The sequence below is a fragment of the Haliaeetus leucocephalus genome, unplaced genomic scaffold (assembly GCF_000737465.1).
Source record: "Haliaeetus leucocephalus isolate CR32 unplaced genomic scaffold, Haliaeetus_leucocephalus-4.0 Scaffold262, whole genome shotgun sequence".
Taxonomy (NCBI): domain Eukaryota; kingdom Metazoa; phylum Chordata; class Aves; order Accipitriformes; family Accipitridae; genus Haliaeetus; species Haliaeetus leucocephalus.
In genome coordinates, this window is record NW_010972698.1 from 7,642,217 (window position 1) to 7,664,708 (window position 22,492).

Consider the following 22,492-nt stretch of genomic DNA (forward strand, 5'->3'; position numbering starts at 1 on the left):
AAACAAAAACCCACTTAAAAAAATAACAGTTGAGTTTTAGTCGAAGTCAGAAGCAGCATCTGGTCTCTTTTCTCTCCCAACGTCAAGAAGATGTTTGCAACGATGCTGAAGATATTTCCAATTCTAGCCATCTTTGCAGGTAAGAATAACAAACTGATTGAAATAGTACTGGAATAAAGGAACTTGTTGAAATACGAGAGCAGGTGAACCTGACTGGCAAACTAGGAGAACATTCAAGATTTATTTCAGGACGGAATGAAAATCATGGCTATAACGCTATGCCATTTTGTGGAAATCAGCAAGCTGACCACTGACTGGTAAGAGTATTTTGCTCAAGAATAGAATTTTAGCTTTGGTAAATTAATGCTTTGCTCTAAAGGCAGGAAGAGGCAAAGAGCTCTCACATAGAGTGTTAGGGTCTTTCAAGCGTTTCAAGGTTAGGTTTTCTCACATTTGGCTTTTGTCTCCCCTTGATAATAGCCCTGGGAAATGCTGCCTTGGTCCCACCCCCACCAAAAAAATTTGGGGGGACGCTTAACTTTAAGCGTGCAAATAATCCTTTGGATTTCCCTGAAGTTAAGTGAGGACATAATACTTTGTGGAACCTAGGAATTATATGGTATATTAAAGATTATATATTATTCATGTTTCAAGGACATGTCATTGTGCTAAGCTTTATTTTTAATATATACAGAAGCAGACATTTTAAGTCTAATGCTCCATAGAGATGAACAGCCTCTACCCACTAAAGAAAATGGAAGTTGGTTTCCACATTTTCCTTTCAAGATGGAATTATCTGGTTTGGGTGCCAGAGAAATATTTTAAATAGTTGCTCCTGGTGTTTCAATGTTATCTCTCTCTCACACACATAAACCCCACAGATTTTTGCTTTAGAAATGAAAAGTAATTCAGGGTTAATACCAATACTTTTGGAAGCAATGTCCTCTAATTTTAAAGTTCTGGATTTAAGACGAGCAGTGTGTCCATACTGCTGGGTGCCACTGACTGGGGGTTTCTGTAGTGGCTAGGAAAAGATCAGTAAACTTGGATTTACTTCATAAGCGTTAAAAACTGCATGGGACTTCAGTGAAAGTGGATGATTCCCAATTAACTGCAATGACCTTCTCTGTAGCAAGGAAACGGTCTTACCGTAATATTGATGAGTAAAAGACATGGATCAACTATTTTTAACAAGTTATGGTCCTGTTCACACCAGCTTTTTTCACCGAGTTACTTCTTATTCATTTGCTTTTTTCATTTAAACCAAAAGGCCTGTACGTATGAAATGGGATTATGAGACTGAAACCGTAAACGGTGAAGTAAATGCAAAGCAAAACTCCCATTAACTTCTGTGATGAGGGAACAGGGTCTGTGGGTCCAGTTCATTCCATCTGCAGTCACAAGCTCCACCTTACAATTAATGATGGCTTTAAATAGCCTTGCTGGACAACGGAAGTTTGATTGATAGGTTTTGGGGTTTATATTTTTACTAGAGCGAAGCCTATTTCAACTAAATGTATTTCTTCAAAGTATACAGCTTCACAGAAACTAGAATGCTTTGTGGAGTTGTTTCTGCTAAAATTAATTTATTTTGGAAAAGCTTATAACAGCCAGGCTCTGTGGCACTCCTGACTCCAAAACCAGAGAATGATAAAGGAAATACATGGAGCAGATGCCTGGAAAATGGATGTTTCAGTAGAATGCCATTGTGTTGAAAGACTGTAGCTTTAATCCTGCAAAGAGCAGAAAATAAATACATGTAAACCTGGAAGTATTATTGTGGCAAGAAACTATCATCCTCTGGCCAACTCTAATTCTTAAATCTGAGAACAGTGAACTGAGATATCTAAAATAATATTACATGGCTTTTATGTTAGATCTCGGTAAGGATTAAGCTACTGTGAACTTAGAGGACAAGCAGGAGTTGCAGCCAGCACTGGGATCCCCTCTTTCCCCAAGGCAGGTTTGACACATTTAGGTCAGTCTCCAGCCATTCCTGTGAGACCGTCTCCACATACAGTGTAAATCTTGCTGTACTTTAAACCCGCTAGTTCTCATCCTAGCCACCACCAACATGGAAAGTAGATTATTCCCTTCTTCCTTGCAGTGAGCTTTTACTATTGAAACCATCAAACAAGGAAAACAGACCCCGAAGAGTTGAGACTCTAGGTTCACATAGGTTTGAATAGTGTAGCAACTGATGAATCTGCAATATTTACATGGTTAAAAATGTCAAAATAGATTATATTTCTTTTTTAAACAATGTTTTCTCTCATAGGGTTGATAATTTGAGCAAACTGCTCTTTTGGTATTACTGGAGGTTCTGCTTAAACTCTCAAAAGCAGCACCTGAACATAAGATGCACAGGTCTTTCATTGAGAAGAATATTTTGTATGTTTTGCCTCTAGCATTGACATGTGAAATTGACATTGCCTGTGTGAAAATTGTTATTATTAAAAACATGAAGTTCTCACTTTGCCTGTTTTGCATAGAAACCCCCAAAAGACTTATGTTTTCCGTCACATTCAAAAGAAATATATTCTCCTTCAGATTTAGACAGTAGCTTTAAAACTGGACTTGGTGATCTAGCAAAACCCTGAAATTCAAACTTATTTTTCTGACAGCTCTAGCTTTGTTGCCATATTGTTACCATTGCTAGTAACTTACATGGAGGACAGAAACAGATGAATACTGTAAGATGGTGCTCTATTCCTTTCATTAATATGGCTGTGTAGCCAAGACTGATTGGAACATTATGGGAAAGGGCTTACAAGTTATGTTTGCTCCCTTTCTGCTCTGAGCACAACAGAAAGGGTTGATCAAGTTATCACAGAATTTCTTACAACCCACGTAATAAAAGCAGATCCAAAACGGTTAGTTTGACGTTTCCAATGTAAAAGCATTGGAACAGAACAGCTTCTGCGTGTAAACCCTAAGAAACCTAAACAAAAGCAAAGTAATTAGCAAAAGAAAAGCAGAGAAAGGCTGCTGGGCTGCAGTCTGGGGGAACCCGACAGTGCCACCGAGTCCCAGTGAGAACATAAGAACGTAAAAAGAGACAACACTGCAGGAGATGGTGATCTACGGCAAAGGAGACCAGACATCTAACAGAATAACTGCAGAAAAAAAGGGCAAGAAGAGTGTAAAAGAGGGCTAGAGACAGCTGTAAATGAGAGTGCAAGGTGCAGGAGAGCACTGAGTGCAGAAAAAAGGTTCAGTCTAGCCATGGGTTCTTAGTGAGAAGACAAGTCTCTGCAGGTGAGAACAAGTATGATTTTAGGAACTCTGCTTTTTCAGAATATTATTTGTTGTAAGGGCACAGGTATTCCGGGGGATTTACTTGCTTGTTAGCTTTTACCCACTCCCAGCTTGTTATCGCTAAAGTTTCCACACAAAGCCCCAGGGAAACTACTGGAAAGGAGAACGACTAGACACGTCCTACGGGTTTCTTCGATAACGCAGGGAGCAAGGCACTGCTGCCCAGCTCCCAGGGTCGGCCCTGGCTGATCTCTCCTCACCCCTCACCACACTTACTGCCCACAGGCCACGTCAGCGGCGTTGTGGTGACCGTCCCTGAGAAGACAGTGAATGTCACTGCAGGTGGAAACGCAACCCTCCTCTGTACATACAGGAGTTCTGGACCGCTGGGAAATTTCTTTATTCAGTGGACCTTTTACAGTGCCAAAGAGACACAACTGCATACCGTAAGATATTTATTTATTATTAATATGAAGTTATATTTAAGATAGCCTTAAGTCCTCAAAAAATCTTGTTAAGTTTGATAGTGTTATCCTCGCTGCAGACCAGGGAGGCAGGTAACTTGGTGTTCCCACCCTAAAGACAAGGGACTGGGGTGCAATGAAATTTAGGGGCAGATGCACAAAGTTGTCTAGGCTCCTAGTTCCTACTGGCATGCCTGACCTCCTTTAGAAACTTAGGAGAAGGTGCAAAAGGGATTCAGATGCTCAAATGACTTGTTCCAAGTCACCCAGGAAAGCAAAAGAGCAAAGACCAGGTGTCCAAAAATCACACACGCACTCCAGCCCCTGGACCAGCTCCCTTTTCTCTTGTCTGGCAGGTATTTCCTGCCATTGTGAAGGCTTTTTTCCTGGTGAGACAGCCTTGCCTATGACAACATGTCCCCCATTTACGGGTCAAATGAAAGCTCCTTGACTCAGCCGCTAACATTGCTATCAGGCGGCTCAGTAAGAGGAGCGGTGCTCAACAACAGGCTATCGGCACAAAGCGAACAGCAAGTATTTTGGCAGGACTCTGCAGTGATTTGTCATAGCAGGAAATCTGCCACGGCAAACTTGCGTTGGTATTTTGCGGCATCCCACGGGGGTCGTTGCGGTAGCAGAACAATTACAGATCAAAGGCAAATGCTCCCTGCCCCTCCTGAGACCCCCAGAGGCAGCAGAGCCGAACAGTATCTCCCCCCCGGGGTCATAACGAGACCGCGTGGTGGGTTGGAGTATCAGCACGGAGGCAGCATCGGGACTGCGAAGGACACCAAGGACTAGACAGCCACGTGCCGTAACCACTGCCCGAGCCTCTCACGTGGCTGTAAAGGCCTTGCAGAGCAGCCTGGTCTGCCTGGAAAGCGTCAGGGAAGGGACGCGTAACTTCCTCTACGTACTTACACGACTGCCCAGAATTCAAGAGCCATCCATTAATCTTATTTTTTGGTGGGGAAATGAATCCATGAATCTCAGTCCCAATGGGAAAGCCATGCCTGTAAGGAATGTAAAGAAACACTACTGGGACAAATTGCATCTGGTTTTCTCCGTGTCTGAAACTAATTTCACGGTGAATTCGCTTTCACACCGCAACACACATGTATTTATAATGGATGATTTGCATTTTCATCAAATAAAGTCGGTTCAATCTGGAAAGGCCACGGGTTAGTGACTAATCCCACTCTCCTTGAACACCGAGGTAAAATTTCCTTGTGCTGCAGTGCCAGTTATCCTTGGCTTGCGCGCTCGGCGAGGCTTGGAGGATACCCTTCGCTCCTCTGAGCCTGCTGATGTGCCTGGAGGGTGCGTGTGTGTGAAGAGCTGCAGGACTGGGGCATTACTCTTTTTAAAATGCTTTTAGCAACCCATTCAGTCCTGTATTACTTGACCCTGTATCCTTTTACCAGAACATGGCAATTCCTTACAATTTTGAACCTGTTCACAATAAAATTAATCGTGTTAATGCAAACACTGGGAAGAAAGGACTGTGACTGCTTGTGGAAAATACAGTTTAAGAAATTACACAACACAGCTGAACATGAAATTGGATTTTCAACCTCCGTCTGAACTCACAGCAATACGAGGTTGCTATTTCTATTTCAGGCTGGTGACTTTTCTGAGTTTCAGAAAGGACTGAGTGCCTGAAAGCATGCATGTTTTTCTCCTGCAAGTTTGAACAAAAAATAATCTCTCTACAAACCTGGGTTTGGCCTGGTTGCTTGGCACGTAGCTGAAGTTCAGTTTCACATTTTGTTCCAAGTAGGAAATATATGTATGGCAATGGAGGAAACTGCCAGCTTTAGCTTTCATTGTTTAGATTAAAGAATACTAAATTGCAAGTCAAAAATATATTCAATATGCTGGTAAGATGACAAAACCAACTGAATTGAACAGACTGGCACCATACTTTAGTGAATACCAGAACAGTAGCTTGCAATCTAAGTGGGATAAAATTATTTAATTTTATGAGATATTTAGATTCTTCTAAAATGTCAGTAATAATAAATAAATAAACAAGCAAACACTTCCTTATAAATAGCATATATTGTCCCTGAAAAAGTGTGTTGAAAATCCTGGCTTCATTCATAATTTGCCATTTTTTTCAGTAACTAAATGGATAACATTTTCAACTTCCATTTTTTAAAGTAGAAAATATCTGCCAAATATTTTGAAGATAGGAGACTTACAATTTAAAAAAAAATGCAGAAAATACATCTTCTTATCCCACCTGCTGCAATTTTAAATATTCCTGACATCTTAGTAAATGTTAGCTGTCTTGATGACCCTGTTATTCACATGGCTGGTATATTCACAATACTAAGATTAAGCAGGGAGGATGTTCTCCATAACAACTATGGGAGGAAAAAAGTCTTGATTCTAATAAATAATGTTTATTTACATAATAGGGAATATGGCCCTTTCTCTCTACAGTGGCAGCAAGTAATAGAGTGAAGTGTAGAACATTAGAATTAAGGCAAAATTATGTCATTAAGGTTGCTTTTGGCTTGAAGCATTATTGGATATGAGCTTTAAATTACTAGATTTCAAGACGCAATATATAATAAGCACAGAGGCCAGAGGTACCCCTTTTAATAAGAATGTCAGTATTTTACATTGCCACTTATGTTACAGATTTTGCAGTGTTTTGAGATACATAGGCTCAGGTACAGTCCTGTCTGGAGTGAAATCAGTACGATCAGGATCAGGATTAGTGCCAGTGTTAATTTAATGCCCCAGAGTATTCAGCAACAGATTTTACCTTGCTTCAAGGTGAGGCAGTGCCATTCATTACTTTGCAGACCTGATGCAGATCTGTCTCCCAGCACTGACTTTGTGAAGCTGGCTGGTGTCTTTTGCTGTTTGTTCTGGTGTTTTCATACCCTGTTCTGCATTGCCCACCTTACACAATGCTGGCGCAGGTGCTCGACAGTTATAAGCCATGGCAGTTACACCGGAGAGGATGAAATACCACAAACAGGCTGTTCACAGACAGTATGATGAAAAGGGAGGCAGCAAACAGCGGAATGGCAGGTGTTTGTGGTGCTGTTTTGAAGACAGTGCAGCTATATATAGTGTGCGAATATAGATCTTCTTACTAATTGGAGCCTAACTCTGCTCTTTTCCTGAGAAATTTCTCCAGTGAAAGTAATTCCCCTCATTTGAACTAAATAATGTAAATATCAACTCATGCAAAATAGGATGCCATACATATTTTTAACTTTTTCTTCTTGCCATTTACGCCTTAGCAACATGTCTTTTTAATGATAAATTTAATTTTTAAATAATAACTCCCAGCCAAGGATCTTGAGAACTTTGCAATACTCAACTATCTCTATTTTACATATAGACAAACTGAGGCAAACACTACTTATTCAGCTCACCCAGGGTAACAGAGTACATCACAGCCTGGCCTGGTTTATCAGGTGAAGTCTCAGCTCCTGCTAAGATCTACAACTGTGCTTCATTTCATGCTCTGAGTCACTCGGCTGGCCTCCGTGTAAAGCACTTAAGTAAATGTTTGAAAGATTGAAGCCTGCTGTTGACTCTGCACAGGCGAGGCTGCAGCCTTGCAAAGCTAAATACAACTCCTGAACCTACCACACCTTGAGCCTCCAGCCCAGGCCACCCACAGTTAGAGTAAGTGAAATTATCAGAGATACTGTGTGGCTACCCAAGATATGTCCAGGGCAAAATCCTGGACTGAAATTTTAAATTCACTAGATGAGTAAAGGTCATGAATGACTGTTACTTATAAGAGAAACTGAACTATTGATAGACTTCTCATGAAAATGTTCTCTAAAAAAAAAGGGAGCTTGAAATATTTGCAAACAGTGACTTTGACACTGCTTTGGTAAAATTACTGATGGGCAATTGAGAGGGAAAGAGTGTTAGCAGCATGTAACAGCAAGAATACCTTCCATTTATTTCATATGTTGGCTTTCACTCTGCCAGAGCCCTGTATTTTTCTTATATCTGTACTACTGATAAAGTATCACTTAGTGGATAGGGGCAAGGAGGGTTTCCACTTATGGCAAACCATAGAGATGAGGAAGATGGCACTGTTCCCTCACAAGAAGTCTACTCATGTCCTTATACCCAGCCTTGCAGGCCTGATGAGCCACTTAGTTTGCAAAATCTTCACAAGAGCTAGCAGGCTTATGTCACGCTGTTCAGGAACAAGGGACAAGGTGGCCGAGCCCAAGAAAGGAAAGAGATGCAAAAAGAGTGATCTGAGTGCAACTGTGTCTGCTCCTTTCACCCTGAAACCCCGAATTCAGATTACCAGCAGTCCCAAGGCCAGCACAACTCTGCTGCCCAGCACAAAGCAAGGCACAGGCATGGGCACCGACAGCCAGGGGCCGGCCAGTCCTATTAGTGTGGGGTTCCCATAAAAACCATTGAAAGAACAAATTCCTCCCCATGTAGAATGAGTAGCTCCTGAGACCCCATCACACGCTTTCAGCCACAGACAACCGAGATCATGTGCCGCAGAGGCTGTCAGCGCTACAAGGGACACTGCCTTGGGAGCAGAGCAGTCTGTCCCAGCCCACAAGTGAAGATGAGCCTGTGCAAAGCACCTCCTGAAGCAGTACAGGAAAACTTCCTCGAAAGGGCCTCTCTGATACACCAGCGTTTCTTTTTGCCTAGAGGTGATTTTTACAAAATTGGGTTTTATCTAGCACTTAGATGACCGAGCAGGCACTTAGAAGGAATAGCTTCATGGAAAGCAGAGGCAACATCTCCAATGCAGAGGAAGGAGACCCTGTTGTCATGTCACTGCAGTCAGAGTGACTCCCTGGATGTCACTGGGATTAGTGTGGGCTGCCTGTGGTTCTTTCTGGCACTGGGGTGACAGTCTGCAGAGAGAAGATAAAATAAACTGCTGCACTGAAGCAGACAACACTGAGAACACAAAGCAAAGTGGAGACAAGTAGAAAATGATTAGGTTGTAACTGGTATGTTTGGAGCAAACATTAGACTTCAATCTTAGTTTGCCTAATTTTAGGTAAAACTTAGAAATAAGATTGTGTTGCACCTCACTGTTGACAAAGGCTTGAGACATCTTCTGCAAAATCTGCTGAACACGAGGCACCCTGCCCTTGTGAACAGCTCTCATGGTACTGATGGGGAGCTATGTAGAGAACAGGCTCTTTGATTTTGGGGGAACATTTAAAGTTTCATTTAACTCTCAGATCAGCACATTTTTACTCAAATACAGCATTCCCCGTGTCACGGTATTCTGAGTATGGATGAAAAGTCAGTCAGTCATTGTCAAAAGATGGTGTATGTGACAGATGCACGGGGAAGATGTAGCTGGAGACACAAGGTAAGAAAAAAATCCCCACAATCTTAAGGGGAAAAAAGAGCTAAATAGCTTCTACTAGATTTATGCTACTATGAGACCTGTAATCATGTTCTGGATTAAAATCTTAAAACCAGTCCATGACTGAGATAAGCTGAATCAGGTGCATCATTCAGAATTTTTAACTCACCCTGGTTTTTATTGCATTTTCCTCTATCAAAATTACTTTGGATGTAGCTGCTGTTTTTTAACCATAGCTACCCTAGGTGGCTGAACTAGAACATTCAGGAATATTCTACCCAAAGAGTATCTGAAGGGCATGTACACACACCAGGATCCTCTGGGCTGAATGTCAGCAAGTCTGGATAGGCCAAATTTGGGCCTACATATTTACTAGCAATAAAAAAAAATAATAAAATCATCCTGGATCTCCTTTCTAGAATATAACATTTTGAGATGCGATGGATACAGAGGGACACTAAGCTGCCTACTGAACTGGCTTCCTCTCAGCTGTCAGCTCAACGTCCCAGCCATAATCCATTCCAAACCCTCTTTGGCTGCAGTGGGATTCCTGTCTCACCACGAAGTACACAGTACAACCCAATGTAAACTGAGGTCTAATAATAACTGCTGAAGAGCAGTTACACCAAGTACACTGAGAAAACATATTTGTGCTTGATACACTGTAGAAATTATTCACTAATAGTTCAGCCACAAGAATGATGCTGTGAGAAGATGAAAGAGCTGCTCCTCAAAAGTATTTTGCACCAGTTAAAGCTGCTGAATGATTAATCCTCTAAAGGCTTCTGACTCCATCCCTTTCTTCTACCAATGCGCAATTGTGGCAAGACGCTTCTAGTCATTACTAACATTCTCAATTACCCATGCAAAAATCCAATAATGCAGGACGTAATATCCCTACTACACTCTGGCAGATCAGAGTTTTGACAAAAATGTGTGAAAAGAAGCTGTAGATGAGAAAAGGCATTTGGAGCCAGACTCAGTCACAGGACACACGTCAAAGAAACCGGCACACGTGCGAGCATTTTCTTTCTTATCTAGCCAACTTCAGAATCTGAGCCTTGGGCTTTAATTAACACTTTGAATGTGCAGCATTTGTTCTCTAATTGGATGGTAAGATGCTTAAGGGAGTGATGAACATTTTTTTCCCTGGTTGTTATTTCATAAATTCTGTCTGTACTCAGAATTCAAAAAGAGATCGTGATCTCAAACCAGTAAAGTTGTTAATATCCTCCTTTGCATTTATTGGTGAGAAAGAGACTTTTAACGGTTCTTTTTCTAGTAGCTTGAGAAAATGACAAACAGAAAATGATAAAACAACCCAATGAACACCTGAGCTTTACAGCTCTCCAGGCGCAAACTGTGAACTAGATGCTGAATATATCAGCCTAGAGAAACGTCATCAAACAGGATGCTATAGCTTTGCACCTGCTGGTGGGGCTGCGGGAGGGAAGACAGGTACTAGAAAGGAAGTCATGTCCTGAAACTACCCCCCAGTCAGGAAATTAAGGGTACTGTGGAGATTAAGTGGGACATTTTGTAACACATCTTCAAGTACATTGCATCTTACAATTTTGATATCCAGATGTATGAGGCACGTACAGCAATGTGATGCAGTGACACCAGGAGATGGAGGGTGGGAGGGATATTGACCTGGAAATTATGAATGAGTCCATCCAAAGGCATTTGAAAGACACATATTTATGCAAATTCTAGTATGTATTTGTCCTGCCCCAAGAAGAAAGGAAGCAGATGGAGGCATGTTTCTTCTAATTTACTGCCTGCTTTTTCACACACAACCTCCACCCTCTAAGGAAGAAGATCTCTCTATAGAAGTTATATAAAGAAAACCTGTAGGTGGGTTCCTCACTCTCTGCCAAACATCTGGCAGCCTTTGAAAATCCTCAACTCAGCATCAGCTTTGCCAACTGCTTCCTCTGCAGGCAAATACTTTCCTCACCATCACACTAGAAAAGGAGCAGCCTTCCCACAAGTCAGCCTAAAGGAGGAGAAAAGGACATGTGATTTAATGTACCAGATCCTTCAGAACTGGGGACACAAATAATTTTGTCTCCAGCATCTGGAGTGCATTGAGAGTACCAAGATTTTTTTCCAAACAAGTATGATCATTTCCAATTCCCTGTTCTGTTTGTAACCCAGCTCCTCCAAACAGGTCCATGAATAACTGACTTAGCTGCCTTGGAAGTCTATGAGCCCAAAGCCTTTCCCTGGTTGCAGCAGAAACTGTGACTGTGGAAATGCAGAGTAACTATACCACTGCCTGAGAAAGCCAAGAAGGATGCCTGCTGATATTAGTGGCTTTAGGCACTGCCTGGTCCAGAGGTTGAATAACCAACTAAATGGCAATCCTTTCTAAGGTCAGGTAGACGTTTTCTAGGCAACTTAGCTATTTTGCAGAAACTGGTGTTTCAGATTGTAGAGTTATTAGGGGCAACATTTTTAGGAGTGATAATATCCGCTCTTTTTTCTGTCAGTTGTTTGATTACTCATCCCAGGCAGCTGCTCCCATGAAACGTGAAAAGGCACCATTATATAAAAACTTGCATGAGCAAACTAGCTGGTAAAGAGAAGCAGCAACCATTACTGCATCCGCAGTATTGTTTTTACACTGGTAAATCATCGACTTCACTAGAGCTGCTCATGGTTTGCTTGAGAATATAAAAAGCTTATTTTTTCAAAAGAAGCACAGCAGATTTCTTTCGGTTTTTTTTACAGTCAAGATGTTGCACTTGAAATATATTTATCACATCAAATTAAAAAGGCTTCCAGGAAAAGTCTACTATTGACTAAATTTACAGTTTTCCCATACAGACATTTTAGAGAAATTTTAGGTAAAATGGAAAGGAATGTCAATGAGATGTGTGTCTGTAGGAGGGAACATTAGCTGTCAGTTGCCCAAAAATAAGTCTTCTGTATCTTCAACAGAAAACAAGCTTTTTACTTTTGAAATGGAACAGAAACATTTTGCAAAGATTTTCACTTCTGCTTTTTGAAAGGCACAAACATGAGCTTTTCAAGGACAACATAGAAACACTTTGAGCAAGGGTTTAAAATACCTGTTTTGAGTGTATTGTTTAAAATGGGCTATGAATTCACAGCCAATTAACTGAAACATGTTCCTCTTAAATGAAATTTCCTGTGTACACAATCCAATCATACCTCTGGGACACGATATACACTCAGTAATTAATCACAACATTACTCAGCCTTTTTGGTGTTTACCACCTTCCTTCAGGCAATAAACTCCAGAGCTAGTGAGATAAGCATCATACAAGAGCAGAAGAACAGAGAACAGGCAGGAGCCTGCAGAGGAACTGAATGAATTTCCTTAAGACGTTCCACTGCCTTTATGTTCATAGTTGAAAAAAAACAACCCAGAAAGATTCTGTTTAAATCCATGATGAGAACAAATATTCTCTGCTGTGTTGACACCTGCCTCAGATTTAACAGTGTACACAAAGTATTTTCTCTGCATGCATTCAGACAGGAAGAGAGAACACAGGGGATTAATTTTTCAGTGTATTGTATGAGGGCTTAGATATGTAATTCACCCTGCCTTCACATCAAATACATCGAGGAGCACTTGCTCTTTCATAATGTTTACTGGCATGCCCTGACTGCATTTAAGACTCGTTGTGGTGCCAGTCTTATTTCCCACAACGTGTGCTATAGCTAAGCTAGTGCTCGGTGGGCAGCTTCTGCTACTGTTTACTCTCACATAAATCCCAGATCACTCTGAGGTAGACTGAGTAGAATTTAGCCCTTTTTTCAGTAATCAGGCCTTTTAGTAGGATAGAATGGGCCTGCCTCTCCTGTCATGCTGCTGCAAGTCATGCATTACTTAAATTTAAGTAATTGTACAACTTAATTTCACATTAGTGTGAAGAGCTGATGGAAGCTCTTTCTTCAGACACTCAAATAGACACAATTGATGGAGAGGAGATGCAAATCCAGCCCATTGCTGCTGAGATCTATATAGGAATGTCAGCTTAAGAGGCACCTGAAGTCAGAAGTCACAGTTCTTGCAACTTGGACTCTTGCAAGGAACAGTGTGTAACTCTGTTGTTGCTCACACTCACATAAACATAGAATGAGACAAGTGTGGCCAGCGTGTTTCTCTAATTACAGGTAGATCAGTATTTGATGAGCAATTTGCTTAAACAAAACTCCCTATTTTGAACACTCGCCTTCCTTGGGGAATAGGAGGGTGTGCATCCAGACTCTGGTTTTGCAATAGAGGTCCATCTCTAGACGTTTGCAAAGCATGAAAAACCAGTTTTAGAACTGATGGCATTGCATGCAAACAATGGAAAGTGGAGAGTCTATCCAGCTGCTCAACAGACTTCCTAACCTAGTCTGCCACTGTGCGAACACTGGACCTCTTACACTTCCTCCACTGCAACACGTCTTCCACATGTTGGCAATGCAGTAGTGTAGCTTTGTTATTCAGAGCCCTGCATCAATTGTACCTGGTGTTTGTACTCCTGGGGCAGGGAAAGATAAAGTCTGGCTGGAAATTAGGCAGACTTGCACTTGAGATGGGGCCAAGCTGCAGTACCGGAGCTGCTGGTGCTGTGCAGCCTGGGTACTGACCTTCATTTCAAAGCCTTATCATTGCATAAACCAGCTGTGCTCTGGCAGTTTTGGGGTGTAGCTTGCCTTAAGCTAATAAAGGCTTTCAGATAACATTGCTTAAAGACTTCAGTCAACACCATATCAGGGTGGACAAATAGAATTAAAAATAAATATTCTTAATTCAAAATGCAATCAGTTGATCTGCAAAGTAAAGCAAATTGTACTTCTTGCCTGAGGATCTGCAGCGTCCCTAAAGGCAGGGAACTTTGACCAAAAGGAAATTTTGATACTATTCAAGTGTGAATGGCATTTCACAAGAGTCTGTGAAGCTTTTTCCTACAAGCATTTTCCAGCTATTTCCATTAAAAAACACACTGTTAGTCCAACTTCAATAAATACACTTATACTGCTGATTCTGGAATACTGTCAGTGGAAACAAGGTTAGATCTATTTGGGTCCCAACCTGTAATTCTATATGGTTACCTCTTACCAGTTTAAAAAAATGACTGCGTATACTGGAACTGTTCACTTTGCCTAGACAATGGAGTTTGTGCATGTAGACACTGGGGAACATACTCCTATCCCAAATACTATCGCTATTTTACACAACACTATCATTAACATCTGAGAAAAATAATTAATGTTCCATAGTTTTCCCACATTAGCTTTGTTCTTTCAGATCTTGGTTTCACAGCAGAGCTAGACTGGACAAGAGCGTGTGTAGTCCTTGAGAACTATTATATTTACCCCAGAGCAGGTGAGATACTGCAGTTCCTAACAGACTCAAGGCCCAAGCCTCAGGCTACCAACGAGGCTCCACAATAAACACAATTCTACCTCTCCTTTCAGCCAACAGGTTTGGGCTTACAAGCTTATGAGGCCAATTCTACTCCCACAGTGCTGTTAAGTACAATTGATGCTACTGAAGTCAGTGAAATCGGTCAACGTAAACCAGCAAATTTTTATTTGGGAGGAAATGTTGCAGTCCATAGAGACATTTATCCTTACTATGTCTATAATTCTGCAAAACTTTTTTTACTGTTTAGTAAAATGGGAGCTTCTTGATCCCAAATGTGCCCCTCCAAGCACCAAGGCCAACAGGTATTCTTGACTTCCACCTATGGTATAAACTCAAAAAAACAAGATAGCCCATGACACTGTCTCTGACCCCCATTACACAAACAAGGAGAACAGCATGGTTGCTCTAATTGCATGTGTGATGATTCTACTGGTGTTCTTGTACTGCATTTTTATTGCTTCCAAATTTACTGCCTTGTTTGCTTAGACCTATGTCTTGTGGATTCATTTCAGTTCTCTGTTTGCTAGCTTCTGTATTCTGTCTTTTTGCAATTACAGGTCCATTCTTGTCACAATCTTCTACTGAGATGCTTATTAATAATATCACAAATTATCAGTGCTTCAATTAGTACCACTATTCATTGTGCATGACTTAGCATTTTTTCACAGAATTGTCATAGGATGGTCAATGGTTTCACCTTTGTTTTCGCAAATGCATCAGTCTGTGACTGGAGTATCCACAAAGAACTAGCTACTGTCCATTTACATAATTAAAAATCCCATTTCTGAAAAGCTTGTCTTTTAAGAACCACTAGAAATACATATTCAAATGTAACGTTTTCATCCCTGCTTTCTCGGGGGAGGGGGCAAGAAAGGGGGTGACATTGCTTGGCTTAATCAGAAATCAACTATATTCCAACTATGAGTACCAAACAAAGCGGTAGTAAAATCTCTTGTTATGAAACTAACAATTGATTCTTTATCACAGATCTATTATTATTCAGGAGGCCAGTCTGGCTCCTATGGAGAGTTTAAGAACAGGATAACAGCTGCAACAGGTCCAGGGAATGCATCAATAACAATCTCCAACATGCAGCCCTCAGACACTGGTCTCTACAGCTGTGAAGTTTTCAGCCCACAGGATGACACTGGACAAAGTCAAAAATCTGTGATTGTCCGTGTGCTGGGTAAGCGCCTTTCCTCTCTATTGCCGTATTGTAGTCTTCTTCCCGTATTATGAAACACTGAATTCACGGCTCAAAATGCGTAGGACCAGAGGGAATAACAGAACCGTGATAAACAAGGTCCATGATGCAGAGAAAGGGCTCACTGATGCTCTGACGCAGAGATTTTTTCCAAGGGCTTTGGAGGCAGGCAGAGCCTGGGGTGCCCTCTAGCTTCCAGACAAAGCAGACCTGATACCACTCCGCAGTACCCTTGCTTGACCCACAGTAAAATGTCCATTCTCCCATGAGTGGCCTTCAGATTCACTTTGTGCTCTCAAAAAGCTACCTAATGTAAGCAGGCAGGCGGGTAGCTGGAATTACCCAACTTCACTATGTTTTTCATGCTGGAAAACAAAGTGATACTAACTTGGATTAAAATAAAAAGCCCTTTTAGCTGGGAGTGACAACTTCTCTCTGAAGCCATTACATCCAGCCCCAGCAAAGACCAAAATTTTACTAATTTTACCTCATGTCGGTCACGGTGACTTGCGTAAACCTAGGGAGAGGCAGCAGTACAGCCCAAGGGTTCTGGCTCTCCCCCATTCCCAGAAACTCTAGCAACTTAGTACGTGCTGGATGGAAGCAGTACAAAGTCTGTTTTGGACGGAAGAAGGCAATAGTTCAACCATGAACACACAGGACAGAAAGGATGAAAAGCAGTGGAATGAGATACTTTACTTCCTAATAAGAGAAAAGTTTGTACTAAGCCCATGCAATCATTGCTTTTATATTGAGAATTCATAGCTGGTGAGAGTGACAAATCAAAATCATATGAGAATGTGATGCCAACATCATTTGCCTATCTGCCAGGCATAAGAAAAAGACGTATGTAAACTCAATCCCGGAAAAATAAAAGTACTACTGTTAATTCTCATCTAAAATTCCCCAAACAAATAGTAAACCTTGGAGCAGTTGAGTAAGAGATTGTACTTTTCACATAAAAACCAGGAAAGGTTGTTCATTTATGCACACAAAATTGAGCTGTGTTCATTGCTCGTGTAGTTCCACTGACGGTACTCCAAAGAACCACAACAGCATATCTATATGTAGGAAATGAAAGATAATAGGTGTAAGAGAAGACAGAATCTTCTCCTGTGTGCCTAGTGAGGAAACGCTACCAAAACAGATATATTTTTTAAAAGAACTGTAGTTAATTTATTTCCTCCACAACTGCAATATACTGAAGAATCAGGCCTTGACCCCCTCCCTCTATGTGGATAAGCTCCTGCTTCATCCCTAAAGAAAATGCTGCTTCTATGTGGCAGAATGGTATATGATAAATAGTGATTGGCCCATTATAATTAATTGATAGTCTTCATCTCAATACCTCCATAATAATATTTAGTATGCAAATAGAAGAAAAGATAATAAAAATGTATCCTAGTCCATGTACATAATATTTAATATTACTCAAATCTTTACGGGAGAGCCTTTGGTCAGATCCATAAGCAAAATGGAAATCTGTGGATGGGGTTCAATTCGTTACTTCTAGCAGCTCAGTACCAGAACTCGAGGTGGATGCTTGCAGCCCCAGGTATGTGCTCATGATGTGTCTGTTCTCCTCGTTATTTTACAGTCAAACCGTCAAAACCTATCTGCAAAATAGAAGGAACGCCTGAAAAAGGCCATCTAATCTACCTCTTATGCAAATGTGAAGAAGGATTGCCTCAGCCTACCTACCACTGGTACAAAGTAGATGAGAATACCCTCAAGCCTGTGACTGAACAATATAGTACGTAACTACAGGACTACCATACTGTGTTAAAGATCTGGAATTCCTTAGTACCAGCCATGTCAAACACCGTGTATTACATAGGGTAGTTAAAACTAACCCTTCCTCTTCTGACAGCCAGTGTCACAAAATCTTATTTTTACTAATTCAAATCGACTGATAGCTGTCACAAACACAGGATGTTTTTTCTATTGGTTTTAATAAAAATTGTGTGGCATCTTAAAGTCTTGTCTATGCTATTACTTTAGATTGTTAAAATGGGAGAAATGTTTATGCCTTTACATCTCCCTTCCCTCGGAATTTTGAATGAACTTATACTCAGAATAAGTTAAGTCAATTTGTCATTCAGGTGCTAAGGCCTCCATCCCAAAAATCTTCAGTACCTGTTACATTTTCATTTGTGAAGTTACACTGACATAGTATCAATGCGGGTAAAACATCAGACAGACTGATTTGCAGAGTAGGGGCCTACTTCTCGGGTTCTAATACACTCCTGCAGAATCCACTGTCATAATTTTCATAAAAGTAAATGTTTTTTATTTAAAGAATATAAAAAAAATCAAATGAATGAATAATTGGAGAACTCTTTTTCTGATCTCTTAATAGCTCTCAGTATTACCAACTGAAGAAACCCACTTGCCTCTACAGTATACGAACAGTAACCTGTACCTGCTCTCTGTTTGTCACAGATCCGAGCACTGGCATTCTTTACATTGGCAATCTCACCACCTTTGAAACTGGGTATTACCAGTGCATAGCCAGCAACGCCCTGGGGAACAGTACCTGTGAGCTTGACCTAACTGCAAAACGTAAGTTTAATGCATGAAAGTAATGCTGTATGACATGCACAGTTTGCAGGAAAATGCTGTAACAACTTTAAAGCATAGATTTTTTTCAAGTAAGAACAGAATGGGCTTTGGAGAGCTCTGGAGTTTTCATCGAGGCATGCCTGGAATTTACACTGACCTAGACAACTGATTTAACATCTCCTGCTTCATTTCCCACTGGGAGCAGGAGCTGAGCCTGGCTCTGACTGCAGAGCCTTTACTGAGAACCGACAGACATGGAGTTTAGAGCAACTTCTTCACCCAACAGTCCCACTGAGGTCCCCCTGCCCCAGAATTTACAACCATCACTGAAAGGTGGTAGTACAAGGACTGGGGCATTGTAGATGTGACCACTAGCTAAAAATACTGCAGTCATGGAAAAATACCTTATCCTGACTGCCCTCAACCAGTGGTCAACCACAACTGCATGCAGATTTTTCACGTAACCAGTAACATTTAACAAGAGCCAAGCATGTGTTGTACAACCAGCCACAAGAGATGTCCCTGGAATGGTCACTCAATTACCCAGTGGTCTATAAAATGAAAATCGCAGGTCAGAGCTAGAAGCTGTACTGAAGTGGAAATAGATTTTGGGGGCTCACAAATTATCAGAGCATACATTTTACATCTCGGGTGAAAGACAGAGATAAAGCCAACCTGAATTTCAGATTTGTTTGCAAGGACTGAAGAGCAAAGGCTTTCAACTATTGCCAGCACTAACAGCCTAATGATTCCCTTAGTCAGGCATAAATGTAGGGTTTGTTGGGGCAGGGAGCTAATCAACAAGAAAGGAGGCAGCAAAGGTCATAAAAGCACAGTTACCTCTTTCCTGGAAAATCTTCGGCCTCCATCCTGAAAACACAGCTGTCAGTCAGTTTTTTAGTTCTTTGAATCCAATGCCTTCTTTCTGCTAAAGGCTCCTCCGCTAAATTTGCATGGACTTTGCTATAAAAATACTTTTTAAGAAGTCAAGAAATCTTTTTCTCTTTCCAGATTCAGACAGTGGTATTGTTGCTGGAGCATTAATTGGAGCAATTCTGGCAGCTGCTCTCATTTGCATTATCGTCTGGGTCTTAACCAAGAAGGCAAAGAATAAGAAGTCATCAAGTAATGAGATGCAGTAAGAGTTTCTGTTTACTTCATTTTAAGACAATTATTTCTGTAAAGCACTGCTGATAATCCAGAACTAAAGTAAAATGTAATTATTCTAAACATTTTTTGAAGGGTGAATAATACAGGTTTTGAGAAAACTTCCAGAGCGAGAGTATTTGCTTTTGTGTGACTTCAGCTGTTGCTCTTGTAACATAAGTTGCCGTTACCTTTTTCCCTATGTTTACAGGCAGCTACCACTTAGCATCACCTAAAACAGTAAAGTAAATGTTTTTTAAACAACACAAAAAGTGGCAAGTTGGAAAAACAGTTTTTAATATTTAAAAGTTAATGGTGACTGTTAATGGCAGGTGGAGGAAGTAAAAAAAGGAATAGCAGCTAAGGGTTACCTCAGCAAATTTACTGGGATTATATGTTGCTGGATTTAAACACAGAGAGCTCAGTTCAGTGCTATTTGAAATTACAGGACACATACTTGGGGTACTCTAAAGCATCTCAAACAGCAGGAGATACAAGGTTTAGGAAACAGCATGGAGCACAGAATGTCCATTTTGATCCTGCTCTGGAAATGTTTTTTCCTCTGTGCTTTGGTTGCTCATTTTTCCCTTAAATTGCCAAATCTTCAGAATAGGGATAATCTCATATGTTATACAGACTCTATTTAGCCCCATGACGCTAAATGCTAAATGAATACATGCAGCTGAGCCCAGAAAACAAATACTACGTCATCTGGACACTTCCCTGCAGCACAGGTCTAAGACTTCCTGAGATGGAATTCTGCTAATCCAGACCATTGGCCAGTCACTTATGCACCGGATTTCTGCTTTGAACTGATGTGGCCTTAAGATCTAATTTTGTGCTCAGATCCTAAAAAATCTTACTACATTGAATTAATCCACTAGAATCCAGCAATTTTTACATGTGAAAGTGCTTAAATATTGGGAGTTGGTTTATTATTGTTTTGATAAGATAAATGGAATTCATACCTGTTACTAAAAATATTTTTCTAGATTTCAGCCTTTTCATAGGTCTTTTCTGACTGCACTCTATTTTTAATGCACTTGAATGGGACACCAGATCTACATGGAATTTCTCAGGCAGCTCACACCAAGCTCTGTGTTTTGCTACCCCTTCTTACATAGTGTTTGCCAGCACTCAGTTTCCCATTCTGCTTTCCTAGCCTAGCATTTAAACTTACTAAAATCCATTTTATTCTAACAGGATCACTTAAACTACTGATGAAGATCAGTCTCATTATCTAACACTCTGTCACTCTGTCTGTCTTAGCAGCAGTGATGTTGCAGCCTTTTCGGGTGCTCTTGGAACAGAGTCATAATATTAAGGGGGTTACTGTTTAGACAACAGAACTACAAAGACTCATTCTTTTGAAAGACTCTAGTGGAGATGGGATTTCAACATGTTAAATCACAATTCTCATCCTGTCTTCCTGCAGAGAAATGGCTCATAAACAATCCAATGCAGAGTACGTTCAGGTACCTAATGAAGAAAACATTCCTGCGACCACAGTTCCATCAAGCAACGCGACAAATGAATACCCTAGTGTTAATGAAACGGCAGCCTCTGAAACACCTGAAAATGATGAGAAGCAAGAAGTGGAAAAAGAAGAAATAGCCTAGAGTTTTAATAGAGTTTTCCTCGTCAGCTTTGGAACCCTTTATATAAAAATTGTTGTCACTGAATTAACATAGAAGCATGACTAAAACTTAAATGGGCATTAGTATTGTGAACCACTGGGCTAGAGATTGAAAAGGGTCTGTTACACATGCACTTTGTGAATAGCAGAAGATTTGGCCTTCAAAGTTAACCAAATTTCATTTATTATCTAGTTAAAATTATACAGAAATATAAGTATAAAAATACTGTCATCCACATTCATCCAATCCATTTTGCAGAACTAATTAGGAAATGGGCTGAAGCATTTGACAAAGTAAGAGCTTTTCAGTCAACTATCAGTAATGCTGTATGTATCCATACAGTTCTGAACCATAGCAGTCTTCTCCAGAAAGTGTTGGCCAACCTCATGTTTCCTGTGCACCAAGAACAATCATCACGGCCAATACACTGCAGTGTTTAAAGGATCTGCTTTTGCAAGTCAGAAGTAAAAAGAAGTTTCAACAAGATCATCAGAGTGCAGAAACAGATGTTAAGACCTGGACCAATGAAATCTTGTGTGTCTGAATTCCACTTAAAGCTAAAAAAAAGATCCTGGAAGCTTACACCTTGTTGCTGCCTGACGTGGAATACATTTGTTAACAGTGACCACCTTGGCTTTAAAGTTCCCAAGGTGCCAGCATTCCAGAGTTGTGTGTTTCAGCAGTTCTGGTTTTCAGTTTAAAGGAACTAGCATTCAGGTACCCAGTTCAGACATCAGTTGACTGGTTTCCAGACAACAGGAGCTGGAAATCTAAATCTCTTGCAAGGCTTGTTACAATAGGCAGAGTATCAGATTCTTCATGACATGCAGATGCAGCTGCTTTCAAAAATTAGAAGTGAATACTTCCTACTATACAACACACTAGCTTAGATTGCTTCCTCTGCCTGAGATGATTTAAATCTATTTCCAGGCAACTGCCCTACCCACTAAGCAACCAACTTGTGCTACTTTTCTCCTGGTCTCTTTAGCCCAGTGTAACTTGGACGGTTTTCTATAGGTTAAAGCATCAAGAGGAAAGGTAAATAGTGCATGGACACCAATAGCCAACAGCTGAGTAACGAGTGCTCTCTTGGAAGGAGGAAAGGGAATTGAGCCATATACACTCTGATCACTAGACACCTCTTCTCTCTGGGTCTCATTTCTACGGTTAAGCAAACTCAGTTCTTCAAAAGGGCAAAGATACCTGCTTTCACAGGAGCTCAAAGACCATGGGGCTCAGGGTGAATACAGACACACAGCCTCAGCAGCTCCCTTCTGAACTACATGAGGCAGATATTCACTGACACAAGGAGACACTGCTTTCAGTCTCATGCACTGCAGAAAAATATATCTGGCTCAAGGATCTGGAACTTTTTGGCACTTAAGTCTTTTATAGGATCTAATGTTCATAAATCCTTTGGTGACTGTTCCTAGCCTGTAAACATTAGTTATATGCAAAAGTCATCTTTAAAATAGAGAAAGGATA

General features: G+C 40.8%; 2 protein-coding genes across 2 annotated transcripts in view; one reads left to right on the forward strand and one right to left on the reverse strand.

Moving 5' to 3' along the window:
* The window catches only part of PSMD10 (proteasome (prosome, macropain) 26S subunit, non-ATPase, 10), a 60,899-nt gene that overhangs the window by 32,132 nt on the left and 6,275 nt on the right, over positions 1 to 22,492 (reverse strand). The window lies entirely within an intron of this gene.
* VSIG1 (V-set and immunoglobulin domain containing 1) lies at positions 46 to 20,989 on the forward strand. The gene is made up of 7 exons (XM_010569128.1): positions 46 to 139; positions 3,544 to 3,704; positions 15,446 to 15,644; positions 17,260 to 17,415; positions 18,105 to 18,224; positions 19,242 to 19,362; positions 20,806 to 20,989. Exons 1-7 carry the CDS (start codon positions 91 to 93, stop codon positions 20,987 to 20,989), a joined length of 990 nt encoding a protein of 329 aa, XP_010567430.1. The 5' UTR covers positions 46 to 90.

Bases quoted from the DNA above. Each gene is read 5' to 3' on its own strand.
- VSIG1 (XM_010569128.1), top strand. From the start codon at position 91: ATGTTTGCAACGATGCTGAAGATATTTCCAATTCTAGCCATCTTTGCA. The intron at 18,225-19,241 runs GTAAGTTTAATG...TTCCAGATTCAG, and splicing joins GCTTGACCTAACTGCAAAAC to ACAGTGGTATTGTTGCTGGA. The intron at 19,363-20,805 runs GTAAGAGTTTCT...GTCTTCCTGCAG, and splicing joins TCATCAAGTAATGAGATGCA to AGAAATGGCTCATAAACAAT.